Source organism: Geotrypetes seraphini, chromosome 2 (assembly GCF_902459505.1).
Source record: "Geotrypetes seraphini chromosome 2, aGeoSer1.1, whole genome shotgun sequence".
Lineage (NCBI taxonomy): Eukaryota > Metazoa > Chordata > Amphibia > Gymnophiona > Dermophiidae > Geotrypetes > Geotrypetes seraphini.
Genome location: NC_047085.1, coordinates 73822602 through 73846755, shown reverse-complemented (window position 1 = coordinate 73846755; position 24154 = coordinate 73822602). Strand labels below are relative to the sequence as shown.

General features: G+C 42.6%; 1 protein-coding gene across 2 annotated transcripts in view; it reads left to right on the top strand.

The window, feature by feature from the left end:
- DPY19L4 (dpy-19 like 4) overlaps positions 1 to 24154 on the top strand; it is a 147206-nt gene that overhangs the window by 58356 nt on the left and 64696 nt on the right. For both annotated transcript variants that reach the window (XM_033933176.1, XM_033933177.1), the window contains exons 6-11: positions 4581 to 4726; positions 5779 to 5902; positions 12025 to 12159; positions 13565 to 13696; positions 14000 to 14098; positions 21999 to 22072. In XM_033933176.1, coding sequence (XP_033789067.1) covers positions 4581 to 4726; positions 5779 to 5902; positions 12025 to 12159; positions 13565 to 13696; positions 14000 to 14098; positions 21999 to 22072 — 710 coding nt within the window. The remainder of the gene's footprint in view (positions 1 to 4580; positions 4727 to 5778; positions 5903 to 12024; positions 12160 to 13564; positions 13697 to 13999; positions 14099 to 21998; positions 22073 to 24154) is intronic.

Here is a 24154-nt window from a genome sequence, read left to right as displayed (position 1 = left end):
TTGAAATCTCCCCCTAAGTATATTGAACCCACCACAAAACTCATTAAATCTGCTGTAATATGGTCATAGAACCCTGCATGCCCCACATTGGGACCATAAAGATTAATGACAGTGATACTACGCCCCTGTAAGGTACCCTGAAGAGCCAAACACCTCCCCATCAGATCCCTATACACCTGCTGCACTACCAAACCCAATCCCTTCCATACAAGGATGGCCAACCCCCCAACCTTTTTAGTTGCCTTCCCACTTTGATGGGTCCAAACTTGCTCAAAAGAAGGTGAGCACAACACTCTCACATCTCTTGGCTTCAAGTGGGTCTCCTGAAGCAAGTAGATATCCCACTGCATTCTCACAAACTCACGATATACTATACTCCGTTTACCCGGACTATTCATCCCATTAACATTCCAAGACCCTATAGAAAAAAAGTTTACCCTCCCGCCCCCCTCTCCCCTACATTGTGCTGATCCCTGCTGGTCGAGATCAGCCAGACAGTAGAAAGTGCAATCCTCCACAGTTGGCTACCTATAACCCCCTGCTTCCCCAAACCATGCAAAAGTGGCAACCCTTCACCCACCAATAATCCCCCAGATTAACCACCCCTCCAAATTCCCACACATATATCCCACCCTCAGCCTACCCATAGCAGTGGAAAGGAGAGAAGCAAACCCTGGGGAAGCCCACCCTACCTCTACCCAAACAATGGTGCAACAAACTGAACTCCCGGATCCCCAACAGATTACCAGCAACACAATCAGCCCCTTACAGCCCAAAGAGAGTAGAAAACATGCAATCAACAAAGTCTCCCAAGTCCAGTACAAAGTATGAGAGCCAAAGCCAACATACAACAAGGCGCTACGCTGGCTCACAGATATCAAGAAAAGCCCACCAACATTCTATATAATAAAAGGCTAGCCGCGCATGCGCACTTCTATTTGCATGCTTCCGTGATCAGTAGGTCTGTGGTCGCAGGAGTGCACATGCGCGCTTATATGTCACCAGCCGCTGATCGCCTCCACAAGCCGGGACCGCAACCAGCCGCCGATCTCCGTTTCTCCAGCGCTAGGCGAGAGTGCATCACCACAGCCTCCCTGCTCTCCACCTCGCGCCGCTACAGTAAAGGCCCCACACTCGCGACTCGCCTTCGTTCCGGAGCCGGCAAAGAAGAGCTCTCCCCAAACGGAAAAGCTGCCCGGACTTTTTCCTCCTCCTCCTTCCTTCCTCCCTGTGCGAGTTTGAGGTCATCAGTTTCCTGCTACTGCCGCCGCCGATACCGCTGTTGTGTGCACGCTTTGCAGCCTCCGCCGCTAGCATTTCCGTCACCGACAGGGATCTTGAACTTTTTTTCAGTGTTTGCAGGGCTGGAGCCCCCCCCCCCTGACTGCGCATGCCGAATCTGGTCATGCAGGCTCGGTGAGAGGCAGCGAGGGGGCTGCAGCTCAACTCGGGCAAGTCTTGCTTCTTCATTCTGCCCGCCCTCCCTTCACCCCACCCCACACAGCCTTCCAAACTTGCTATATTCACCAGCGGCAATTAAATCAGGCTGCTTGCCATGGGGACCTTCACTTTTTCACAACTTTCTGTTGTCATGTGGGCAGAATATTTCAGAGGAAAAGTCCCAAACTGACGACTGTAGGCTAGGGAGAGGAAGAAGGAGGTAGAGAGAGATGCCGGATCTGCAAGGTACAAGGAAGGGAATAGGTGAAGGGAAGAAAATAGAGAGACTAGACTGGACAGACAGGGGAGGGCTGCAGGGAATGAGAAATCAAGTTTCAAGTATTTACAATGCATCCATCACATAAGATTTCTACTCGATATACCATTCAGTGTCCCAGTGCTCCAGAGCAGGGGGAAAAAGGAAGGGAGGCCTACTGCAGGACAGGGTAGGTAAAAGGAAGGGAGAATGGACAGGGGGAGCAGGCAAGCGGTGGTGGTGGACAGCCAAGGAAAAAGAAAGACAAAGTGCAAAGGAGAGACAGAGAGAGAGAAAGAATTCAAGACAGACACACACACATATATTCTAGCATCCGTTAATGTAACGGGCTATAAGACTAGTCACTCTATAAAATCTTCAGGTTGCAGCTTTGGCGATTTTCTTGCCAGATCTCAACAATGTAGTCCATGTCCCGCTCAGCCTGGACGTAGTAGCTGGTTCCAGAATGGGCGCTGGTTCAGGGAAATTCGCACAGCTCAGATCTTGCATCGCCAACCACGCTTCTGCCACAGTGCTCACTCGCTTAGATCTCCCATTTACAATCAACCACACACCAAAGGGAAAAAGCCAGGAATATTTATGACCACCAGCACGCAATGCCTGAGTAAATTCTTTAAAGGCTTTGCGTTTCTGCAACGTAGACCATGCAAGATCTGGAAAAACTCCCACAGCCAAATCCTTCCAACGAAATTGCGCCTGTTGCCGTGCCGCTTGCAGAACATGCTCCTTCAAGTTGTAATCACCAAAACAGGCAATATCTTTGGTGCCCTGTCCTCGAGTTGGCCCCAGGCTACAATGTGCCTGTATCGGCAATATATCGTCCGGCATGGCCACTCCATCAGCACTTATTAGTTATTGACAAAACTCCCGCACCACCAACTTAACTGTCCCAATAAGCCTCCACCTCTGGTATGCCTTTAAAACGCAGATTACAGTGGTGGAATTTTTTTTTTTTTTTTAAATATCTTCCACCTGCGCCTGTAAATACTGAAGCTCAGTAGAGATGCGATCAGTAGATTCTTTAATCCTTGACATCGAGGTAGAAAGGGCCTCCAGGTGATGCGGAAACCCAGGCCCCCAACTCGCTAACATCGGAGTGAAGCTCCGCTAGAGCCGCTTTAACATCGACTCAGACTCCAACCATCTCTTCCTTCAATTCTCTGAACCACATCTGCATGGTTTTGTGAGCCTCCTCTCCTTCCAACAACTGTTGTGCCGGGAAACCCTCGTCCTCCAACTCCGAGTGAGTCGATGGCCCCGCAGCCATCTTTGTTTTCTCCAAAAAACCACCTGGCAGTTCAACAGAAGATTTCTCGTCACCTTCACCAAAATTATTTATATTTCTCCAACCTTTTCTGAGTCGCCATAACTTAACCGACTCACGATCTCCCGATTTAGCAGAAATTGCTATGCACTTGAAGCTTTAAACTCCACTATTCTCATCAGCCCTGATGGAGCTCTCGTTTTAGGCAGCCATACACTGGGATGATGTCACTTCCTCCTCCCATAATGGTATTTTAAAATAATATCCATGCCTTGTCAGATGTTCATTAGCCTCAGACATGTCCGATTGCAAGATGTCTTGTTCCTATCCAGCAAGGATAAGGATAGAGAAGACCAATGCTATTGCAAAGGGATCAAGGAGTATCATTCAGAGCTTCAGGACTGTTAGTGCAGGTTGCATTGAAGTAGATGACTTTGTTTGTTCCACCTTGTTAGGTGTTGTCAATGGTTTATGTTTAATCAGAGTTCAGTATTTTTGAGCAGAACAGACTTGTTTCTCAGGGAGTGTCCCTGTACCTGTTATGTTTTCTACTCTAGGGCTGACCATCTGCTTTGATATGAGCTGAGCACTTGCAAGACAGCCCAGAGTGAATGGGGGGGGGGAGAGAAAAAATATAAATGAGGCTCTCTACACAGATTTTCATGACAAGGGGTTGGCTATACACCAGTTCCAGAATGATGTATCATATCTACTAGAAAGAAGATTATCAAGGTAAGGACCAGTAGTGTAGTGTGGGTGGGAGGCACCCGGGGCACTTGCGCCCCCTTCGCCCTCTTCTCTGCCCCCCTCCCGATCCTTCCCTATCCCCTCCTAGCGCGCGTGCTCCTCTTCCCTTCCTCCATACCTATTTAGCTCCCCAATGTGAGGAGCCTCTCTAACTTGCTGCCTGTGCCAGCGTTAGCTCTCCCTATGATATCACTTCCTACTTATGAGACCCGGAAGTAATGTCAGAGGGGAGAGCCGAGGACAGCGTGAGCAGCAGGTTGCAGCTGGGGGAGGAGTGGGAAAGAGCAGGAGGGGGCCGGAGAGGCGCTGGTGCCCCATCGTTGGCACCCAGGGCGTTCTGTCACCCCTCTTTACTATGCTACTGGTAAGGACCTAATCTTCCCTTCAGCCAAGTTCAAAGGTGTGCAAAAAATACACACACAACTAAATATCCAGTCTGTACGCCCAAATACAATTTTAGTAGTCATAGCCTGAGTATCTGTAATTATTTAACTACATACTACGCTTGGGAATTTAGCAGAGCTGATGTCCTATTAGAAAATGGATTTGAGTACACTTTGTAAGATATCTTCCAAATAGCTCATTAAGTAAGGGGTTGGAAAATGGATTTGAGGACATTTTGTAAGATATCTTCCAAATAGCTCATTAAGTAAGGGGTTAAGTAGCACATATACGTTTGGAAATTCCATGCATACACAATGTTTTCCTTCTCAACCTAAACATATCCACAAAAGTGTTCAGACCTGACGAGTTCATTTACCTAGGTGTATACCACTGAATATTGCCCAGCACGTTCATTCTACTATTGTTCTTTTCAGTGCTGTCCTAGTGCATGCCTGTTTTTAATTGTAGGAAATTATGGAGCCGATGTATTTCTACATTAGTTTGGTTTTCGGATTACAAGGAATTTATGTGACGGCGTTGTTTGTTACCAGCTGGATCATGAGTGGGACCTGGTTAGCAGGAATGCTGGCAGTTGCATGGTTTATAATTAACAGGTAAGAAAATGCTAAGCAGTAACCTTTCACTAGTTGTGTAATTCACCATCTTGCATCTTCTTGCACATGAAATGCTAAAATAATAAAAAGTGAAACAATAGAAAATAATTTTGCATACTCTCCAGCAAGATTTTGGAAAATTATTTGAAAAGGGCCTCATGAAAAGTTGGATCCCAGCACTCCCAAGTTGGAAGGGGTGCTTAAAGCAGGGATGTCCAACCTCTGCCCTCACAAGGTTGGGTTTTCAGGATTTCCTAAATGGATATGCATGAGATCTATTTGCATACAATGGAAGCAGTGCATTCAAATGGATCTCAAGCAAATTCATTGGGGAAATCCTGAAAACCCAACTGGATTGCAGCCCTCACAGACCAACTTTGGCTTAAAGCCTTTCCTCTGCTTTTAAAAATGAGACTGGTGTGCTGGTGCCAAAGTCTGCTAATACAGATTGGTGGCTTGCTCTTGAAAATGCTTGCAGACCAACATGATTTGATATTATTGTTCCTTTTAGCTTGGAGGTAGTTCTCGTCTCTTTTTTTGTCCACCTTAAACTAGAACTGCAACCCTGGGCCAGCTCTTTATTGCCCTTTCACCATAATTTTCCAAAATATTTGGCTATATGCAGAAGTGGATCAATTTTTTAAAAAAAATTATATTAGCAACATTATATTGCAGATGCCTGTTTTTCATTCTTTTCGTATTGTATTGCCATGTAGTTCCTTGTTTCATGCTAAAATAAAGATCTCAAGTTCCTGCGGTCTCTCTTACACTGCTCTTTTGTCATAACTCCTGGCAAATTTAATATTGGATGAATAAGGTATGAAAGGGAAATTCATTTGGAAGAAAAGTCATTGTTTGAATTCTGGCAGTGATTTGTGTTGTGTGCAAACATCACAATCTCATGCTTTGATGAAAAAGCTTATCATGCCTTGATTTATATTATGGAATATGGCTTGCCATTAGTAAACATTATGTGGTTCTTATAAGGGTATATAAATAACTCATCTGCTTTATTGCATTGTCTTTTTTTCTTCTTCTGCACTTTGTTTCAGGACAGATACCACAAGAATGGATTATTCCATTCCTCTAAGAGAAAATTGGGCTTTGCCATATTTTGCTGTTCAAGTTGCAGCCCTTACAGGCTATTTAAAAAACAACCCAAATTCACCAGCCGAGGTAACCTGAACTCCAATGCTCACAGTGTTAAGCAGTCGCAAAGAGTTACGTTATGCAGTTGCTTTTCTGTTTCTAACGGTTGAATGACATCATGAGGGGCCTTTTGATTGAATGCGTGTTTCAGGAAACTCAATTTGTTTCCCAAATCAAGCGTGTCTTACTAAATGGGAGTGTTCACGCTAGTGCCACCAAAATGCACATCCTTTGCAAGATATTCAGAGAGAAGCACCCAATTTGCAGCTGTGAAGGGGGTTATGTATAGTATGGGAATGTGTGCATTGACCACCAGGAGACCCAACTTCTTCAGATTTATTGATCTTCATCTAGACCAGTGGTCTCAAACTCAAACCTTTTGCACAGCCACATTTTGGATTTGTAGGTACTTGGAGGGCAGCAGAAAAAAATAGTTAATGTCTTATTAAAGAAATGACAACTTTGCATGAGGTAAAACTCATTATAGTTTATAAAGCTTTCCTTAATTGCTTCTGATAATTTCATCTATACACAGCTGAAAGCAGTGCAACATGCAGAAAGTAAAAAACTATCAAAGTATCAACTGCAAGAGACAAGATTTTGGACCAACTATTTTGAGGCCCTTGGTATTATAAAGAATGATTCTCACCTCCGCCAGCCACCGGACACATGCATAAACTGCACTGCCTCCAATGGTTTCTTTACATTCTGGAACGTTGCCCGCCTCACTGCTGTAACCTCACGCAAGCGCTTTCCTGCATCTGTACACGATTGTCCTCTCCACTCCACCTCACAATCATGTACAGATGCAGGAAACCGACTGCCGGACACTTAAGGAACAAGTTTTCCATAAAGAATCATTCTTTATAATACTGAGGGCCTCAAAATAGTACCTGGCAGGCCGCATGTGGCCCCCGGTCTGCGAGTTTGAGAGCACTGATCTAGACCAATGTATCGCAAACTGTGTGCCTCCTGAGATTTCAGATGTGCCGCGGCACACTGGGGAGGAGGAGAGGCGCTGGCTGACTGCCTACAGGACGTGCTTCTCGCAGCAAGAGGCACGTCCTATAGGCAATCGGCCATCTTCTCTCCGGCTCTCTACCCTACTGCCAACCCTCACTTTCGTCTCAGGGACTGTTTGGAGGGTCTTGCACATGTGCAGATGTTGACATGATGATGTCATTTGTGTGTGATTGATATATATATGATATACATACATACATGATATATATATATATACATACATACATGATATATATATATATATATCAATCACACACAAATGACATCATCATGTCAACATCTGCACATGTGCAAGACCCTCCAAACAGTCCCTGAGACGAAAGTGAGGGTTGGCAGTAGGGTAGAGAGCCGGAGAGAAGATGGCCGATTGCCTATAGGACGTGCCTCTTGCTGCGAGAAGCACGTCCTGTAGGCAGTCAGCCAGCGCCTCTCCTCCTCCCCAGTGTGCCGCGGCACATCTGAAATCTCAGGAGGCACTATATATATATATATAGTTTTTTCTCCTTTTTGGGGGGGTGGGAAATGGGGGTCTCGACTTATATTCGAGTATATACAATACTTTTTTTTTTTTTATGAACCGTGAGTAGGTGTTGCTGGAGGCATAGTTGGGAAGAGTTAAAAGGTACTTACATACTTTCTAAAACATGCAGAAAGCTGCATTGACTTTGGAGCAGATATAATATGTATGGGAGCATTTGTCCCCTACTTACCTGCCTTTACAAATTACTCCTAAAATAAATACATTTTTCCATAGGTGCTAATTTATAAAATTTACCCTCATGGTTAGTAGCATTATATCTCTAATTTATTCATAAATCAATTTGCCTTTCCTTGGACTTATGTCCCTTATTCTATCCATTCAAGAAGATGCATTATTTATTTTTTTTCTTAATCAATTCCTTCCTTTTCTATGGAGATTTCTTGCTAAGACACATTAGAATCTGCTGCAGTTTAATTTTATCTTGTCCTTTTCTCACAGATCATGCTGCACTCTGTTTCGCATTGCGTTCAGAGCTTTCTGTGTGTCAGTAAACTGACCATTGCCCCTGATCCAGCTTCATTTACTGTATATACAAATACAACTTTTCTCCTAACTGAGCAAGCAAAACTGAGCAGTTTAATCTTATCTTGTCCTTTTCTCACAGATCATGTTGCACACTGTTTCTCACACTGCTTGCTTTCAGAGCTTTCTGTATGCCAGTAAACTGTCAAGGCCATTGCCCCTGATAAAGGCTCATTTATATACAAATACAACTCTTAACTGAGCAAGCAAAAAGACAGAAATTCCATCTGTGCTTAGGAAACCTAATTTCCAGTGCAGTAGATGTGTCATTCTAGACAAGCGGGTTATTTCCCCATGGCCGCCTGCCATCTGCAGAAAGAATCCACTTCAGATTTTTTCTGTGTCCCTCCTACTTCGCTGGGAGCTCTACAATGATCTAGAGATGGGAATAATTGGTGACAGGATAAACGCGCGCCGACAATTCAGCGCAAGACTTCAGCACGCCACAGGAAAACCTTCTTTTAAAGGGCTCCGATGGGGGGCTGGGGAGAACCCCCCACTCTACTTAATAGGGATCGCGCTGCTGTTTTGGGGGTGTATGGTGGTGTAACCCCCCACATTATACTGAAAACTTAACTTTTTCCCTAAAAACAGGGAAAAAGTTACATTTCCAGTATAATGTGGGGTTACAATTCCCCAAAACCCCCCTCCAACACAGCGCGATCCCTATTAATTAAAGTGGGGCGGTTCCCCACCAACACCCTCTTCCCCCCCCCCCCGTCAGAGCCCTTTAAAAGAAGGTTTTCCTGCGGCGCGCTGAATTGTTGGCACTCGTTTGTCGGCGTGCATTTGTCTCGCGCGCTTAAGAATATGAACTGAATAACTAGTGAGTTAATTAAATTTGCTGATGACACAAAGTTGTCAAATCGCAAGAGGATTGTGATAAATTGCAAGAGGACCTTGTGAGACTGGGCATAAAAATGGCAGATGGCATTTCATATGAGCAATGCAAAGTGATGCATGTGGAAAAGAGGAATCCGAACTATAGCTACATGATGCAAGGTTCTATGTTAGAAATCACTGCCCAGGAAGAGGATCTAGGTGTAATTGTTGAGGATACATTAAAACCCTCAGCTCAATGTGCGGCAGCAGCTAAAAAAAAGTAAATGGAATGTTAGGAATGATCAGGAAAGGAATGGAAAACAAAGATGAAAATGTTATAATGCCCTTGTATCACTCTGTGGCAGGGGTAGGGAACTCCGGTCCTCGAGAGCCATATTCCAGTCGGGTTTTCAGGATTTCCCCAATGAATATGCATGAGATCTATTTGCTTGCACTGCTTTCAATGCATATTCATTGAGGAAATCCTGAAAACCCGACTGGAATACAGCTCTCGAGGGCCGGAGTTCCCTACCCCTGCTCTATGGTATGGCTGTGCCTTGAATACTGTGTGCAGTTCTGGTTGCCAAAAAAAGATAAAGTGGAATTAGAAAAGGTGTAGAGCAGGGCAACAAAAATGATAAAAGGGATGGGAAGACTTCCCTATGGGAAATGCTAAAGCGGCTAGAGCTCTTCAGCTTAGAGAAGTGACAGCTCAGGGGTGATATGATAAGAGGTCTATAAAATATTGAGTGGAGTGGAAAGGGTAGATGTGAATTGCTTATTTACTCTTTCCAAAAATACTAGGACTAAGGGGGCATGCGATGAAGCTATTAAGTTGTAGATTTAAAACAAACCAGAGAAAATATTTCTTCACACAACGTGTAATTAAACTCTGGAATCCATTGCCGGAAAATGTGGTGAAATCAGTTAGCTTAGCGGGTTGTAAAAAAGGTTTGGATAAATTTCTAAAAGAGAAGTCCATAGCCCATTACTGAGATGGCTTGGGAAAATCCACTGCTTATTCTTAGGCTAAGCAGCATAAAATTTATTTTATTACTTGGTATATAGTTAGGTACTTAGGACCTGGGTTGGCCAATGTTGGAAATGGAATACTGGGCTTGATGGACCTTTGGTCTGTTCCAGTATGGCTCTGGATGATTTGATGGCCAGTGTGGTAGATTGCTGATAGCCAGCCAAAAATCTCTGCCAGACAGCAGACTGTGAACCTCTAGAGCAGGGGTGCCCAACCTGCGGCCCGAGGGCCGCATGCGGCCCCATGAAGTATTTTGTGCAGCCCCAGTCGAGGGCAATGCAGTGTTTCCCTCTGCTGCCGCTGGGTGTTTATCATCTTGCCAGCTCCCTCCTCTGTCTTGCTGCAGCATTTGCATGTTTGTGCAGCCCCAGAAACATTTTTTTCAACCAATGCGTCCCAGGGAAGCCAAAAGGTTGGACACCCCTGCTCTAGAGGTTCTGGGCGGTCTAATTTTTGTAATTCCAGGCATTTTCAACAGTACTCAAGAGGAGCCTCATCTCAGAGATCCTATCAGGGATCTAGACAGAGATTCACAGGACCTAGGCAAAGCCAAGCCTCTGGTTCTTGTCCCTCTTCAACCTCCAAGAAGATGTAATGAAACCAGGGCTGAAGTTGTCCCCCTGAGGATAGGAGGAAGGCTCTCAGTGTATGCGGAGGTCTGGGAGCAGATCTCAACAGACTGCTGGGTGCTGGAGATAAATCAGGGAGGGTAAATGCTTGAGTTCACCCATCCCCTAACAGACTGATTTGTGACCTTCACAATGGGGTGCCCAGAAAATTCAAGCAAAATCTTAGCAACAGTACAGAGACTGGTAGAAATTCAGGCCATAGAGCCAGTGCTGCCAGGAGAACAGGGCTCAGGCAGTTACTCCATGTACTTCATAGTACCCAAGAAAGGCTTAGAGGATTGGAGACCTAATCTGGATTTCACACGTCAACAAGGCCCTGAAGGTTCCACATTTTCACATGGAAATCGTGCAATCAGTCATCAGAGCAGTGGCTCCAAGGGAATTTCTAGCTTCCCTAGACTTGACAGAAGCCTACCTGCACATTCTCATATTTCCAGAACACAGGCAGTTCCTGAGATTCAATGTTATGGAGAGACATTATCAGTATCAAATGCTGTCGCTAGATCAAGGAGGATGAGGACCAATGTTCCCTCTAAGCTGCATAGTTGCACACCTTCTAGCAGGAGGCTGCACAGCCGTTCAGCTCCACCACGCAGCTGGAGAAGTTGGGACCAGCACCCCTCCATATCACTCTTCCATCTTCCTGAACTAGCAGTAGCAGCGACAAACCAGCTGTAGGACCTTCCCATACGTACCCACAGCTGCTGGCCTACCCTCTCAACATCACTTCTCCTTCCAGGGCAAAGCCGGCAGCTGTAGATATGTATGGTTCAGTCCCACTGCTGGTGTATTTCAGTTTGCTGCTGCTGCTGCTTTGGGAAAGCAGCAGCAGTGGTGGGGATGCTAGGGGGCAAATGTTTGTGGAATTGGGGTGGGTAAAAAGAGGAAGCAGATGCTGGTGGATATGGGTTAGGGGAGAGGAAGAGGGCAGAGTTGGTGAAAGACTGGGAATAAAGGGAAGTAAAATAGGAGAGCCAGGGCGAAGGAAAGAGATGCCAGTAGACTGTAGAAAAAGATGGAACTTAGTAAGAATGAGTTAAATCTGGACATAGAGGTAGAAAAATAAATTTAAGAAAGCCAAAAGGAAAAGGAGGAGAGAAAAATCCTGGAAAGAGACAAGACAGAGGAAAACATAAACCAGAGAAGTGAGTGGCCAGAACAAAGGTAGAAAAAAGAATTTTATTTTTTAATTCAGGATAAAGGAGTGTGGTACCTGTGGTTATAAAGGTTAATAAATATAAATAGATAATAGGATTTAAGATGACACCTTTTCATTAAACTAATTTTAATACAGTTTTGACCAACTGTCAAAGACCAAAACCTCCTTTCTCAGATCAGGACAGCTTACTACCTTGACCTGAGGAAGGAGAAGTTGGCTTGCCATGGGGTGGTGTGGGCGGAGGGCCTAAGCAACAGGGATGTGTGCACAGTGTAGCTATGGAATCAATCTCTAATGGTATCCTCAGAAGCAGGCATATACATTTGAAGAAGGAATAGGTTGTCACGGGCCAGTGGGTTTTCTGTGCTGGTATAAAATATGTAATATTTTTAGACTGTTTTTATTGTGCTTTCTTTCTAGAGGCTGTGCTACTACATAATGACTGCTTCAGCGTACACTTTTATGGTGATGTGGGAATACAGTCACTATCTGCTCTTTGTCCAGGCTGTGTCCCTCCTCATGATGGATGGTTTGTTCCTCGTTCGAAAAGACAAGGTACTGTAGTGGAGACATACAAATGTCACATTTATGTCACTCTGTATTTTAGTGGCTTTAAATAGAGATGGTTCTTCTTTTACTTAGATGTGAACATGCTTACCACTTGGGTCTTAATTTTGACATGTCTTCCTCTGGTGGATGTGGTTTCAAAGTAATTTCTGGATATTTGTGCTTCAACATTGTGAAAATGATTCTAGTCAGGAGTAATGATCTACTCTTATTACCCTACGGTGGATGCAGTTCCTTCATGGTTGTAGGGATAAAGTAGAAAGCAGCAGTTTAATTTTATTTTTATTGCAATTTCACAAAACATACCAAAGAACGGTCACTTGTACAGAAACCGAGAAATAAATTTCTCTAAAAGAAATAAGTCAAGACTAAAAAAGCTGAAATTATTTATTTCCAGTCCATGACAAGGCAGTAAAGAAAATCACGGGAAATTTCAATAATCAATACCTAATAATGCAAAATAGCTGGTTAACAGCATAAAGCAGTGGTCTCAAACTCAAACCCTTTGCAGGGCCACATTTTGAATTTGTAGGTACATGGAGGGCCACAAAAAAAATAGTTAATGTCTTATTAAAGAAATAACAATTTTGCATGAGGTAAAACTCTTTATAGTTTATAAATCTTTCCTTTTGGCTAAGTCTTAATATTAATATTGTCATTTATAGCTAAAGAGACATATGATCAAGAAACTTTTATTTTACTTTTGTGATTACGATAAACATACCGAGGGCCTCAAAATAGTACCTGGGGGGCCGCATGTGGCCCCCGGGCCACGGGTTTGAGACCACTGGCATAGAGGCATACCAATACTATTCAGGATCAATTATGGCTGCTCTAACCGTTGAACTAGAGTGCATCTTCTTACTACTCTGGAATGCAAACAGCTGGGAATGTCAAAAAAATAAAATATATATACTGTATATAATATACTTACCCTTGTAAATGTATTAATAAATGGAAGTCTGTTACTTCAAAAAAGAAAGGGCACTCATTTGAAAGACTGCAGGTCTAAACTTTTTCTTCTCCTCTGAGTCTCTTTGGTCAAATCTCGAAACATTCTGACCTGAAGGTCCAAAAAGGGTCCATCCCTTTTTTTTTTAAAAAAAAAGAAAACCTCATAGAAGCCATTCTGATCTGATGCCAAAGCTCATTTCTACATTTGAGAAGGTACCAGAGCACTAGTCATTCTTTTATTGGCAAGCTTTACTTTGATGGAAATAGTTTTAATATTCACTTATGGAAACGGCAAATTCTTTCGACTGAAACAAGCAGTTCTGCTCACATCTCTTAACTGTGGTTACTTTTGTGCTAGTGCATATCATGCACTTGTTTGTAACTGGGATGATGACCAGACCCTTTTTGTAGATTACACTGTGACCTTTTTCTATCTCAGGTGCTCGAGATCCAGAAGATCTATTTGGGGTCTCTGCTGGTGGGATACCTGGTTCAGTTTGAGAATTCAGCTCTGTTGGTGTCTCCATTGCTAAGCCTTGTGGCAGGTTCCATGCTTGCTAACTATATACAGGTAATCATTCCAATTTCTCAGTTCCTTTACCAGATTTTTATGATTTTATTTTATTATTTTTATACCACTTATATCCTAAGTGGTTTACATTCAGGTACTTTATCATATTTCCCTATCTGTCCCAGTGGGCTCAAACTCTATCTAGTGTACCTGGGGGCAATGAGGGGATTAAGTGACTTGCCCAGGGTCACAAGGAGCAGTGAAGGATCTGAACCCACAGCCTCAGGGTGCTGAGGCTGTAGCTCTAACCTCTGCACCACACACTCCCACCACCTACATTTTCTTTGTGCCTTGTTTCCACAGGTGAACATGAAAAGGGGAACGTTTATCGCAAAGGTGATGGACATTGTATATTATTACTTGGTATTCACGATAGCAGTGACGCTGCATTTTTTAATAAAGGTGAGCTTCTTTAAGTATAATAACTGAGAAATGACAACTGATGCCCTAAATCCCTTTGTGGAGGACTTAAAAAGATAACTATGGAAAGGGGTAATGGCATGTTCACTGTACTGTTTGGTGAAAAGTTGCCTTGAGAAAAATAATTTGATTCCATGAAATCCAAACAGTTACATTAAGAAGTGCTTAACCCAGATGTGGGTAAAGAAATAATGCCCGGATTCTCAAAACAGTGCTAGAATTGGCTGGCGCCTGAAAATATGATGCCGGTCGCACATCACTCAAGTATGGCATAACTCGAGTATGGCGCCGTTTTGAGAATCTCGGTCTGTGTTGAAGATAGGTGCTGGAAATAAATGTAGGCCAGGGTTTTACAGGCCTACATGTTCCAGCATCTATCTTCAATGTAGAATCACACTTAGTGGCGCCGAACATCAACCCTGCCCTTAACATGCCTCTTTTGACAGTCAGCGCCAGTAAGCATCTGCGTAGATGCAATTCCATCGCCTTTTTTTTTTTTTTTTTTTTTTGTAGGTGCCTTGCATCATCATCTTTTTTAAAATTAATTTGGGGCTCCTTTTACGAAGGCGCAGTAGCGGTTTAACACGCGTAATACCACGCGCTAAACTGCCGGTCGCGCTAGCCACTACCGCCTCTTGAGCAGGCGGTAGTTTTTAGGCCAGCGCAGGGGTTAGCGCATGATGAAAAGTCACGCGCGTTAAACCCACTAGCGCGGGGCTTCGTAAAAGGAACCCTTAGTTTTTAATTGGTTTTTAACAGCGTGGTCAATTACTGCACCGTTAATTAAACTAAACTAAACCTTAAGTTTGTATACCGCACCTCTCCACAATCGTAGAGCTCGGCACAGTTTACAGGAACTGGTATAGAGAAGAAACTCCAATGAAGGGTTACAGGACTTAGTATAAAGAATGTTTAGAGGGGCTTAATATTCCAAAGAGGGAGGAAGTATTACAATTTTGAGAATAGCCAAGTTTTCAGATGTTTTCGGAAAAGTTGGAGGGAGTCCAGATTCCGAAGTAGGGTAGTAAGGTTATTCCAGAGCTCTGTGATTCTGAAGGAGAGGGATGTCCCTAGTTTTCCTGCATGGGATATGCCTTTTAATGAGGGGAAGGATAGTTAGAATTTTTGGGTGGATCTGGTGGTATTAGGATTTGAGGAATTTCAAGATAGTGGAATAAGGGGAGGAAGGATGCCATGTAGGATCTTGAAAGTTAGGCAGGCGCATTTAAAGTGAACCCTGGAGATTACTGGAAGCCAGTGAAGCTTGGACAGGAGCGGGGAGACATGGTCAAATTTACTTTTTGCGAAAATTAGCTTAGCCGCGGTATTCTGAATCCGCTGAAGTCTTTGAAGGCTTTTCTTTGTTAGGCTTAAGTAGATAGAATTACAATAGTCCAGTCTGGAAAGGATGATGGATTGTACAAGGACAGCAAAGTGTTGTTGATGGAAGAAGGATCTTACTTTCCTCAGCATGTGAAGGCTGAAAAAGCATTTTTTTTACCAAGGAGTTGAGGTGGTCATTGAAGGACAGTGTAGAGTCAATGATGATGCCCAGAACTTTGCTTGAGAACTCAAGCTGCAGTGTGGTGCCAGAGGACAGTGGGATGAGGATGGGTAGCTGATCTAATTTTGGGCCGAGCCAAAGTAGTTTTGTTTTGGACTCGTTCAGTTTCATTTGTACGGTGAGGGCCCAGGATTGGAGGTTCGTTATACATGAGGATATGTTCTTGGAGAGGTTAGTGAGGTTTGAGTCGGTCTCAAGGAGGACAAGGATGTCATCAGCATAAGTGTAAAGTGTTTCCAAGGGGGATAGATGGAGGAATTTTAGGGAGGACATATAGATGTTGAAAAGAATAGGGGGTACAGGAGAACCCTGCGGGGCTCCACATATCGGTTTTCAAGGAGAGGATGAGGTGCCATTCATGTTAAGTGTAAGAGCGGGAACTTAAAAATTTTGAGAACCATTCTAAGACTGTGGAGTTAATGCCTATCTCGGAAAGTTGGAAAATTAAAATATCACGATGGACAATGTCAAAAGTTGCAGAAAGGTTGAATTGTAGAAGAACAGCAAACTTATTACAGGAGAGAGGTTGTTGAACCTTTCAGATTAATGAGGCCAATAGGGATGTGGTGCTGAAGTTGGGTCTAAAGCCATATTGGTAAGGTAGGAAAATGGAGAATCTCTCTAAATAGGATGAGAGTTGGGTAGATATGATGGACTCTAGCATCTTGGTCAGGAGAGGAATAATTGCTATTGGGCGATAGCTGGATGGTGTGGAAGGGTCTAGATCAGCTTTTTTCAGTAGTGGGGTCAAGGAAATATATCCCATTTCTGCAGAAAATAGGCTCGATAGGGCAGAGTTTATAAGTTTGGTAAGAGATGAGATGGCCTGTGCGGGAATTTTCTCATATAGATAGGAGGGGAATGGGTCCAAGGTACAGTTGCAGGATTTCAGTTTGAGGCAGAGTTTAGAGACCTGGGATTCGGATGCGTGCTCAAAGGCAGTCCAGGATCTGTCGACTGGGATAGGATTGGAGACGGTTGGGGTAGGGCTGGAGTCGGTGGGCACCAGAGAGTTGTAAGAGACTGCTGGTGGGAAGGAGCATCTTAAGGTAGTGACCTTTTCGTTGAAGAATTTTGCTAGATCGTCGGCTGATGGAGAGGAGGGGAGCCTTGTGGAGTCTTTTTTTAGAGGTTAAGAAGCACCAGATGTTAAACAATGCACTACTCTGGTTGTTGGATCTGGAGATTTTATCACCATAGAAGTTCTTCCTTGCTTTTTTTAGTACTGGCCAGTTAAAACACTTAGGCGCTGTTTGAGCACCTACCAGCGTCTTCCGAATGGCACCGTTTTGAGAATCCGGGCCTAATTGTCCAAATAAAAATGAATAGGGCCCCAGGACCACCTGTATTTCAGATATGGACAGTATAATGTGCTTGTACAAAAAACAACAAAGTAGAGGTGGATCAAAGAATTTCTAACATCTGAGAATAAAAACTTTTTAATAATAAAAGCACCAAGTTTAAAATGACCCGAAACTGTGAATCCTCACTTGTTAAATATGCCTCGGATAAATACATTTTTTTTGCCTCAAAATATTCTTTATAATTCTTGCCAAAGACTTTAACTGGAACTCTCTCTTCTCAATTATTAATAGAAAAGATGGATCTCAGAAGCAAGATTCAATTAATCTTTTTTCACCATACAGGCTGTAGCTTTTCACTTTTAGCCAAATGGCAAGATAACATATTGATCCATCCCCGTGTGCTAGTGCAAATGGTGTCCAGCTTAATAATATAACTTTAATTTTTAAATCGAGCACAAAAGCAAAAACTCTTAGGGGAATCGATTGTTCAGCTAACTTTGAAATCCCAAACCCTCCATGGACTACCCTGACTCAGTGCCTCCAGTTTTTAAGTAGCCTCTTTCCACTATCCTTCCCCAAATGTCTAGTTTTCCCTGTTCATGGACAGCTTTGCTTCCTCATCTTAAATTGTCCGGTGGGCCACACAACCAACCTGAGAGCCATAGGCTGTGCATTCTTAATTATATATAGGCTAGTGTTTAAGCCCGTTACATTAATGGGTGCTAGAATATATGTCTGTCTTTCTTTCTGTGTCTCTCCCTGCCCCTGTCTCTCTTCCTTTCTTTCTTTCTTTCTTACTTTCTGTGTCTCTCCCTGCCCCTGTCTCTCTTCCTTTCTTTTTGTCTTTCTCCCTCCCGCTGTCTGTCCTTTCTTTCTGGTTCTCTCTCTGGCACCCTGTCTGTCTATCTTTCTTTGTCTCTCCCTGCCTGCTGTCTTTGTGTGTCTGTCTTTCATTCTAGTTCGCTGCCTGCCTGCCTGCCTGTCTTTCTGTCTCTCCATGGCCCCCTTCTGTCTCCCCTCCCCCAAAGCAAACCAAGATTGCTCCCAGGCCCCCTTTCCCTCTCCGTCCCCTCCACTTCCCTGTGCAGCAGCATTTCTCTCCCACCCTTCCCTGTGCAGCAGCAGCATATCCCGCCCTTCCCTGTGCAGAAGCAGCATTTCCCCCCCACACACACACATTTTCCTGTGCAGCAGCAGCATATCCCGCCCTTCCCTGTGCAGAAGCAGCATTTCCCCCCACACACACACATTTTCCTGTGCAGCAGTAGCATTTCCCACCCTTCCCTGTGCAGCAGCAGCATTTCCCTGCCTTCCCTGTGCAGAAGCAGCATTTCCCCCCCACACACACATACACACTTCCCTGTGCAGCAGCAGCATTTCCCTGCCTTCCCTGTGCAGAAGCAGCATTTCCCCCCCCCCCACACACACATACACACTTCCCTGTGCAGCAGCAGCATTTCCCCCACACACACATGCACTTCCCTGTGCAGCAGTAGCATTTCCCGGCCTTTCCTGTGCAGCAGCAGCATTTCCCGGCCTTTCCTGTGCAGCAGCAGCATTTCCCGGCCTTTCCGGTGCAGCAGCAGCATTTCCCGGCCTTTCCGGTGCAGCAGCAGCATTTCCCGGCCTTTCCGGTGCAGCAGCAGCATTTCCCGGCCTTTCCGGTGCAGCAGCAGCATTTCCCGGCCTTTCCGGTGCAGCAGCAGCATTTCCCGGCCTTTCCTGTGCAGCAGCAGCATTTCCCGGCCTTTCCTGTGCAGCAGCAGCATTTCCCGGCCTTTCCGGTGCAGCAGCAGCATTTCCCGGCCTTCCCTGTGCAGCAGCAGCATTTCCGCTGTCCCCTACCCAGCCGCCGCGTTTAAATTCAGTGAAAAGCGCTACACCGCGCTACCGCTGGCTTCGGCGTCTTCTATCCACTGCGGCCAACCCTAGCAGAAACAGGAAGTAGTCAGAGAGGGCAGCCCGCAGTGGACAGAAGACGGCGAGGCCAGCGTTAGCGTGGTGCAGCGCTTTTCTCTGATTTTAAACGCGGGTGAGCCGGCGAGAAGAAAGAGGCTTTGGCGGTGGTGGTTTGGCGGTGAGTGAGGGCGGGAGGGGGGAGTTGCCAGCTGTGCTGTGTTTCTCCACTTTGTCTGGCTGCCTCATAAGCACTCCTGCTGGCCACGGACCTACTGATCACAGATCAGAGATCACGGAAGCACGCAGGTAAGTGCGCATGCGCGGCTAGGGTTTTATTATATAGGATAGCAGTTAGACTCCAGAGAAAAGATCTGTTCTGGAAACCAAATCATAACATTTTTGGGGGTTAGGAAAGGTCATTTTCAGAGTTGAATTATGCTTGTTCTGGATTTTTTGTTTGTGTCAAAAAATTTGAAAAACACAGTTTATTTCTCTGCCCGCCTTCTGACACAGCAGCTGTCTGGCCAATGGTGCTGGCCAGCAGTGAAATACAAGGAGGCTGAGTGGATGTTCTTAGTTTGGAGTTTGTTTGTTTTTTGTTTTTGTTGTTTTAATTTATTTATTTAAGGGTAAATAAGCAGCCAGCAGCAGAGAGTGTTTTGCCGAGTGCCGAATATTCAGTGTAAGGCCATATCCGGGCTTCAGCATTGACTTTCCAAGTTTGCAGAGGTGGTTAACATTTAACTGGTTAAGTCACTATTCAGTACTTTAAGCTGTTATGGGTTTTCGTATAAAGCTAGGAAAGACATTTATGCGGTCCTATTTATGTGGTTAATCTGGCAGGTTAAGTGATGATTCCACCCCAGAACGTTCCTAGAATAACTGGTTTTGACTTAGTGCCAACTGCTAATTTTCAGTGGTGATAACTGGTTAAATGTTGCTGAAAATTTGTGGATAACCCTGAACAAGCAATTTTTAGTCAGTTAAATCATTTTTAAATGTTGACATAACAGATTTTATATACTATGTCAAGCCAAGAAGATCAGAATGATTGACAATAAATCAGCTTAAATTAAAAGAAACAAAAATTTAATAACATTAAAACATAAATCATAATTAAGCAGCTATTGAAATTAAACATAGCATGATCCGTACAACCCTTTCTCCTCAATAACTGATCCCTTGAGCTGTTAATCACTAGCTTCCACCCTGTTAAGTTTAATCTATTTGTACCTTCTTTTAATCTTTGTAAACCACATAAAACTTCACAGTCCTGCGGTATATAAACTGTTGTTGTTATTATTGTTGTTATTAAATAATGTTCCCTTTATATTTAATACTTTCTCAATGTTCGTAACTATTCACATATAGATTTAATAGTTTTTATTTAGTCCTTGTTTTCTAGATTCAAAACTGGCCTCAGGATCACCACTCCACCGCACAAAAGAATTTTCATTGCGGGAAGCTTTACGTGTTAAATCCTCACTGTCCTGTCTTTCTTTCAAATATCTTATAATTTTTCTAAATAAATTTATCTTAAGATTTGTATATTTTCACCAATATAATATTACTATCACTAATTTCAAATGTTATTCAAATTATATTTTTTGTACTCATCTTTAATGAATGTGACTTGGGAGGGCTGGATCTGACATGTTTCGCCGAAGTTTTATCGAGGATCCCCCTAAGGCAAAAGATAAAATAACGCCTAAATTACTCTTCTACTTGAACTCCTTATAGACTTTCTCTCGTCAAATCCTAAGAACCAGAACAATTAAATAACAAATTGACTTACCAGAGTCACCGTCGTCATCCAACTTTCCTTAATTTGTAGAGCAAGATGGCAGCGGCGTCCTTCCGGCTCATTATATATGCAAATGACTTACTGACAACTGAATTCCCCTGCCTTTCATTGGATGGAACTTTAAAACAACGTAGCTCACTCCATTTCCACATTTAGGCCCCCAGGCTCTACCGTATTTAATCTGTATATCCAGTGTTGTTCCTTAAGATTCAAAGTCGGGAGAAAGTTTTAAATCTTAAGGAACAATGCTATAAGGAGTTCGAGTAGAAGAGTAATTTAGGCATTATTTTATCTTTTGCCTTAGGGGGATCCTCGATAAAACTTCGGCGAAACATGTCAGATCCAGCCCTCCCAAGTCACATTCATTAAAGATGAGTACAAAAAATATAATTTGAATAACATTTGAAATTAGTGATAATATTATATTGGTGAAGATATACAAATCTTAAGATAAAAGAAACACAGGCCAGTGAGGATTTAATATGTAAAGCTTCCCGCAATGAAAATTCTTTTGGGCGGTGAAGTGGTGTTTCCGAGGTCGGTTTTAAATCCAGAAAACAAGCACTAAACAATAACTATTAAATCTGTATGTGAATAGTTTTGAACTTGGAGAAAGTATTAAATATATAGGGAACATTTGTTTGGGGGTATCTCCAAGTAATAATATCTATTGCCCATTTTTATCAACCATGTAAGGGTTTTTTTTTTATCACAGGTCGCTGCGGTAAAAGCTCCAATGCTTGTAGGAATTCTATGAGCATCGGAGGTTTAACCACAGCGGCCTACGATTTTTAAAAAAACCCTTGCGCAGCTTGATAAAAGGGGGGTCCAAGTTTTAAGTAAAAATTTATGAAATTTCAGATAATGAACTTCACATCGAATCTTAGAATGAAGGACATTCCATTGTGGAACTACAGAAAAAAAAAATTCCTTAAAAGACTAAACTAGTCTTACTTTAGAAAAAAAAAGAGAAAGCTATGATGTACTTTCTGGTTCTGTAGGGTGTGTTTTATGTGCTCGTTAATAAAGATTTTAAAAGAAAAAAGAGGAAACTGAATTTTGTTTACATGTATTAACCTAGTTGCAGCAAATAATCAGGGTACAGACCATTCCTAATCTTAAAAGCTTGAGGAAAATAACAGAAGTTAGTTTATTTATATAGAAGTCACCAGTTAAATCGGAATCAATCATATACCAAAGCTTTTGAGAACAGTTTTATTTTGAGTGGATTCTTAACTGATTCTATTGTCTGTTACAGAGCATTTAGACTGTTATCATTGTGTATATTTGAGAATGGTTTTTTTTCCCCAGACACTAGTTGCTGACAAAGAAAATGGGCACATTTTACAATTTCTTGAAGCAAAATTTGGATTAATCATGACTAAGTAAGTTTTTAAATTTGTATCTTATTTAAAATATCTAATTTTAAAATTGTAATAAAACTATTTATTTTCATTTTTCTAGAAGGTACAATATACTTTATTTTACATCAATGCTTAATGTATTAATGCTTCTAGGTAGGCATGCACTCAAAAAGTTAACTTGAATGAGGTATGCTTGAAGTGAGTAGAATAAATCATGGGTTCCAGTGAATTAACTGAGAAATATGAAATACAAGCAAGAAGTTCTAATGTTTTTATAAAAATTGTAATGTAATTGAGCCTCTTTTTTCATACTGCATGGTGAGTTGCCAGCCTGGGACCACCTGAGCTTTTCCACCACTGTCTGTCAGTTCTCTCACTGTATGTCTTGGGTTCCCACCGCCACCACCTGCATCTCTTTGCTCATTCAATTAAATGTGAATTTAATTACTTGATTTGTAAACCCCACTCAGTCATTTGTTTCAAGCCAGCCCATCAAGAAAGCAGGTAGTGTATTGCATTTTAAAGCTACCACTCCACCTGGACTCCTCAGAGTTTTAAATTGATTGTGTTTTAACTCTTCATCCCAGAATAGAAGCACCACCTCATGTTTCCTATGAATAAAACATATAACGGATGAAGTGCAGCATGCCTGTTATGGACATATGACCACCTGCAAAATATTATTTCTTATTGAAGTCTGTCTTACTACATTTTAGCAAGTATTATATAAAATGAATAAATGGAAATTAGATTTTTTTCAAGTCCCATACTCAACCCAAAATTCCCATGTGTTGCCAATAAGTTTGTAATAGTCTATACTTTTATCAAAAATAATGATGCTATGTCTAAATATCCAAATGTTTGAGTTGGATCTTTCTCCAGCAAAAGCAGAGTGAATTGGCACTGAACCTAAACCCTCAATGCAGAGATTAAGCAATATTTTAGTACAGACCTTCTGTGCCAAATTCTTTTCTTCAGGTAAATTTAAACACATTGAGAACAAGCTACAAACTTTTGAAATAACTGAGTCGGTGAACAAACATGAAATTTTGAAACTTAAAAACATTTCTCTTCAAGGATGCCTTTGCAAACTAATTTTATTATCTTACTACCCTACGCTATTTTATTTTATTGTATTTTTTATTTGTTATCTTCTTGTATTTTCCCTTAATGTCTTCTCTTTACTTTAAAGAATTGTATTTCATTCCTCCTCATGTCCTTTTTTAAGTATTTTTATTTATTGTATTGTCACCTAACAAATGTAAATTTTAAAATGTACATCGCTTAGAAGTTTGATTAAGCGATTAATCAAGAAACCTAATAAACTTGATACTTGAACTTAAGGAGATCTACCTGAACCGGAAATGGTTTTCAAGGGTGATGATGCGGAGGAACTGAAAGATCTCAGTGGATCTGAAAGATGTGCTGAGCCAAATCGACAACTTAAAAAGCGATGAATCACCTGGACCGGATGATATATATCCCAGGGTACTAAAAGAATCCGAACATGAAATTGCTGACCTACTGTTAGTGATCTTTAACCTTTCGCTCAAATCGTCTGTAATACCTGAAAATTGGAGGGTAGCCAATGTTGCTCCGCTTTTTAAAAAGGGTTCCAGGGGAGATCTGGGAAATTACAGAAAGGTAAAATTTTTAACTAATGGATTAAAATTCACTGTAAATGTCCAGTATTTTAGAAACATAGAAACATGATGGCAGATAAAAGCCAAATGGCCCATCTAGTCGGCTCACCCACAGTAATCATTATCTCTTTCTCTCTCAAAGATCCCACATGCCTATCCCAGGCCTTCTTGAATTCAGACAGTCTCTGTCTCCACCACCTCTTCTGGGAGACTGTTCCATGCTTCTATCACCCTTTCTGTAAAAAAGTATTTCCTTAGATTACTCCAGAGCCTATCACCTCTTAACTTCATCCTATGCCCTCTCATTGCAGAGTTTCCTTTCAAATGAAAGAGACTCGACTCATGCGCATTTACGCCACGTAGGTATTTAAACATCTCTTTCATATCTCCCCTTCCCGCCTTTCCTCCAAAGTATACATATTGAGATCTTTGTCTGTCCCCATATTCCTTATGATGAAGA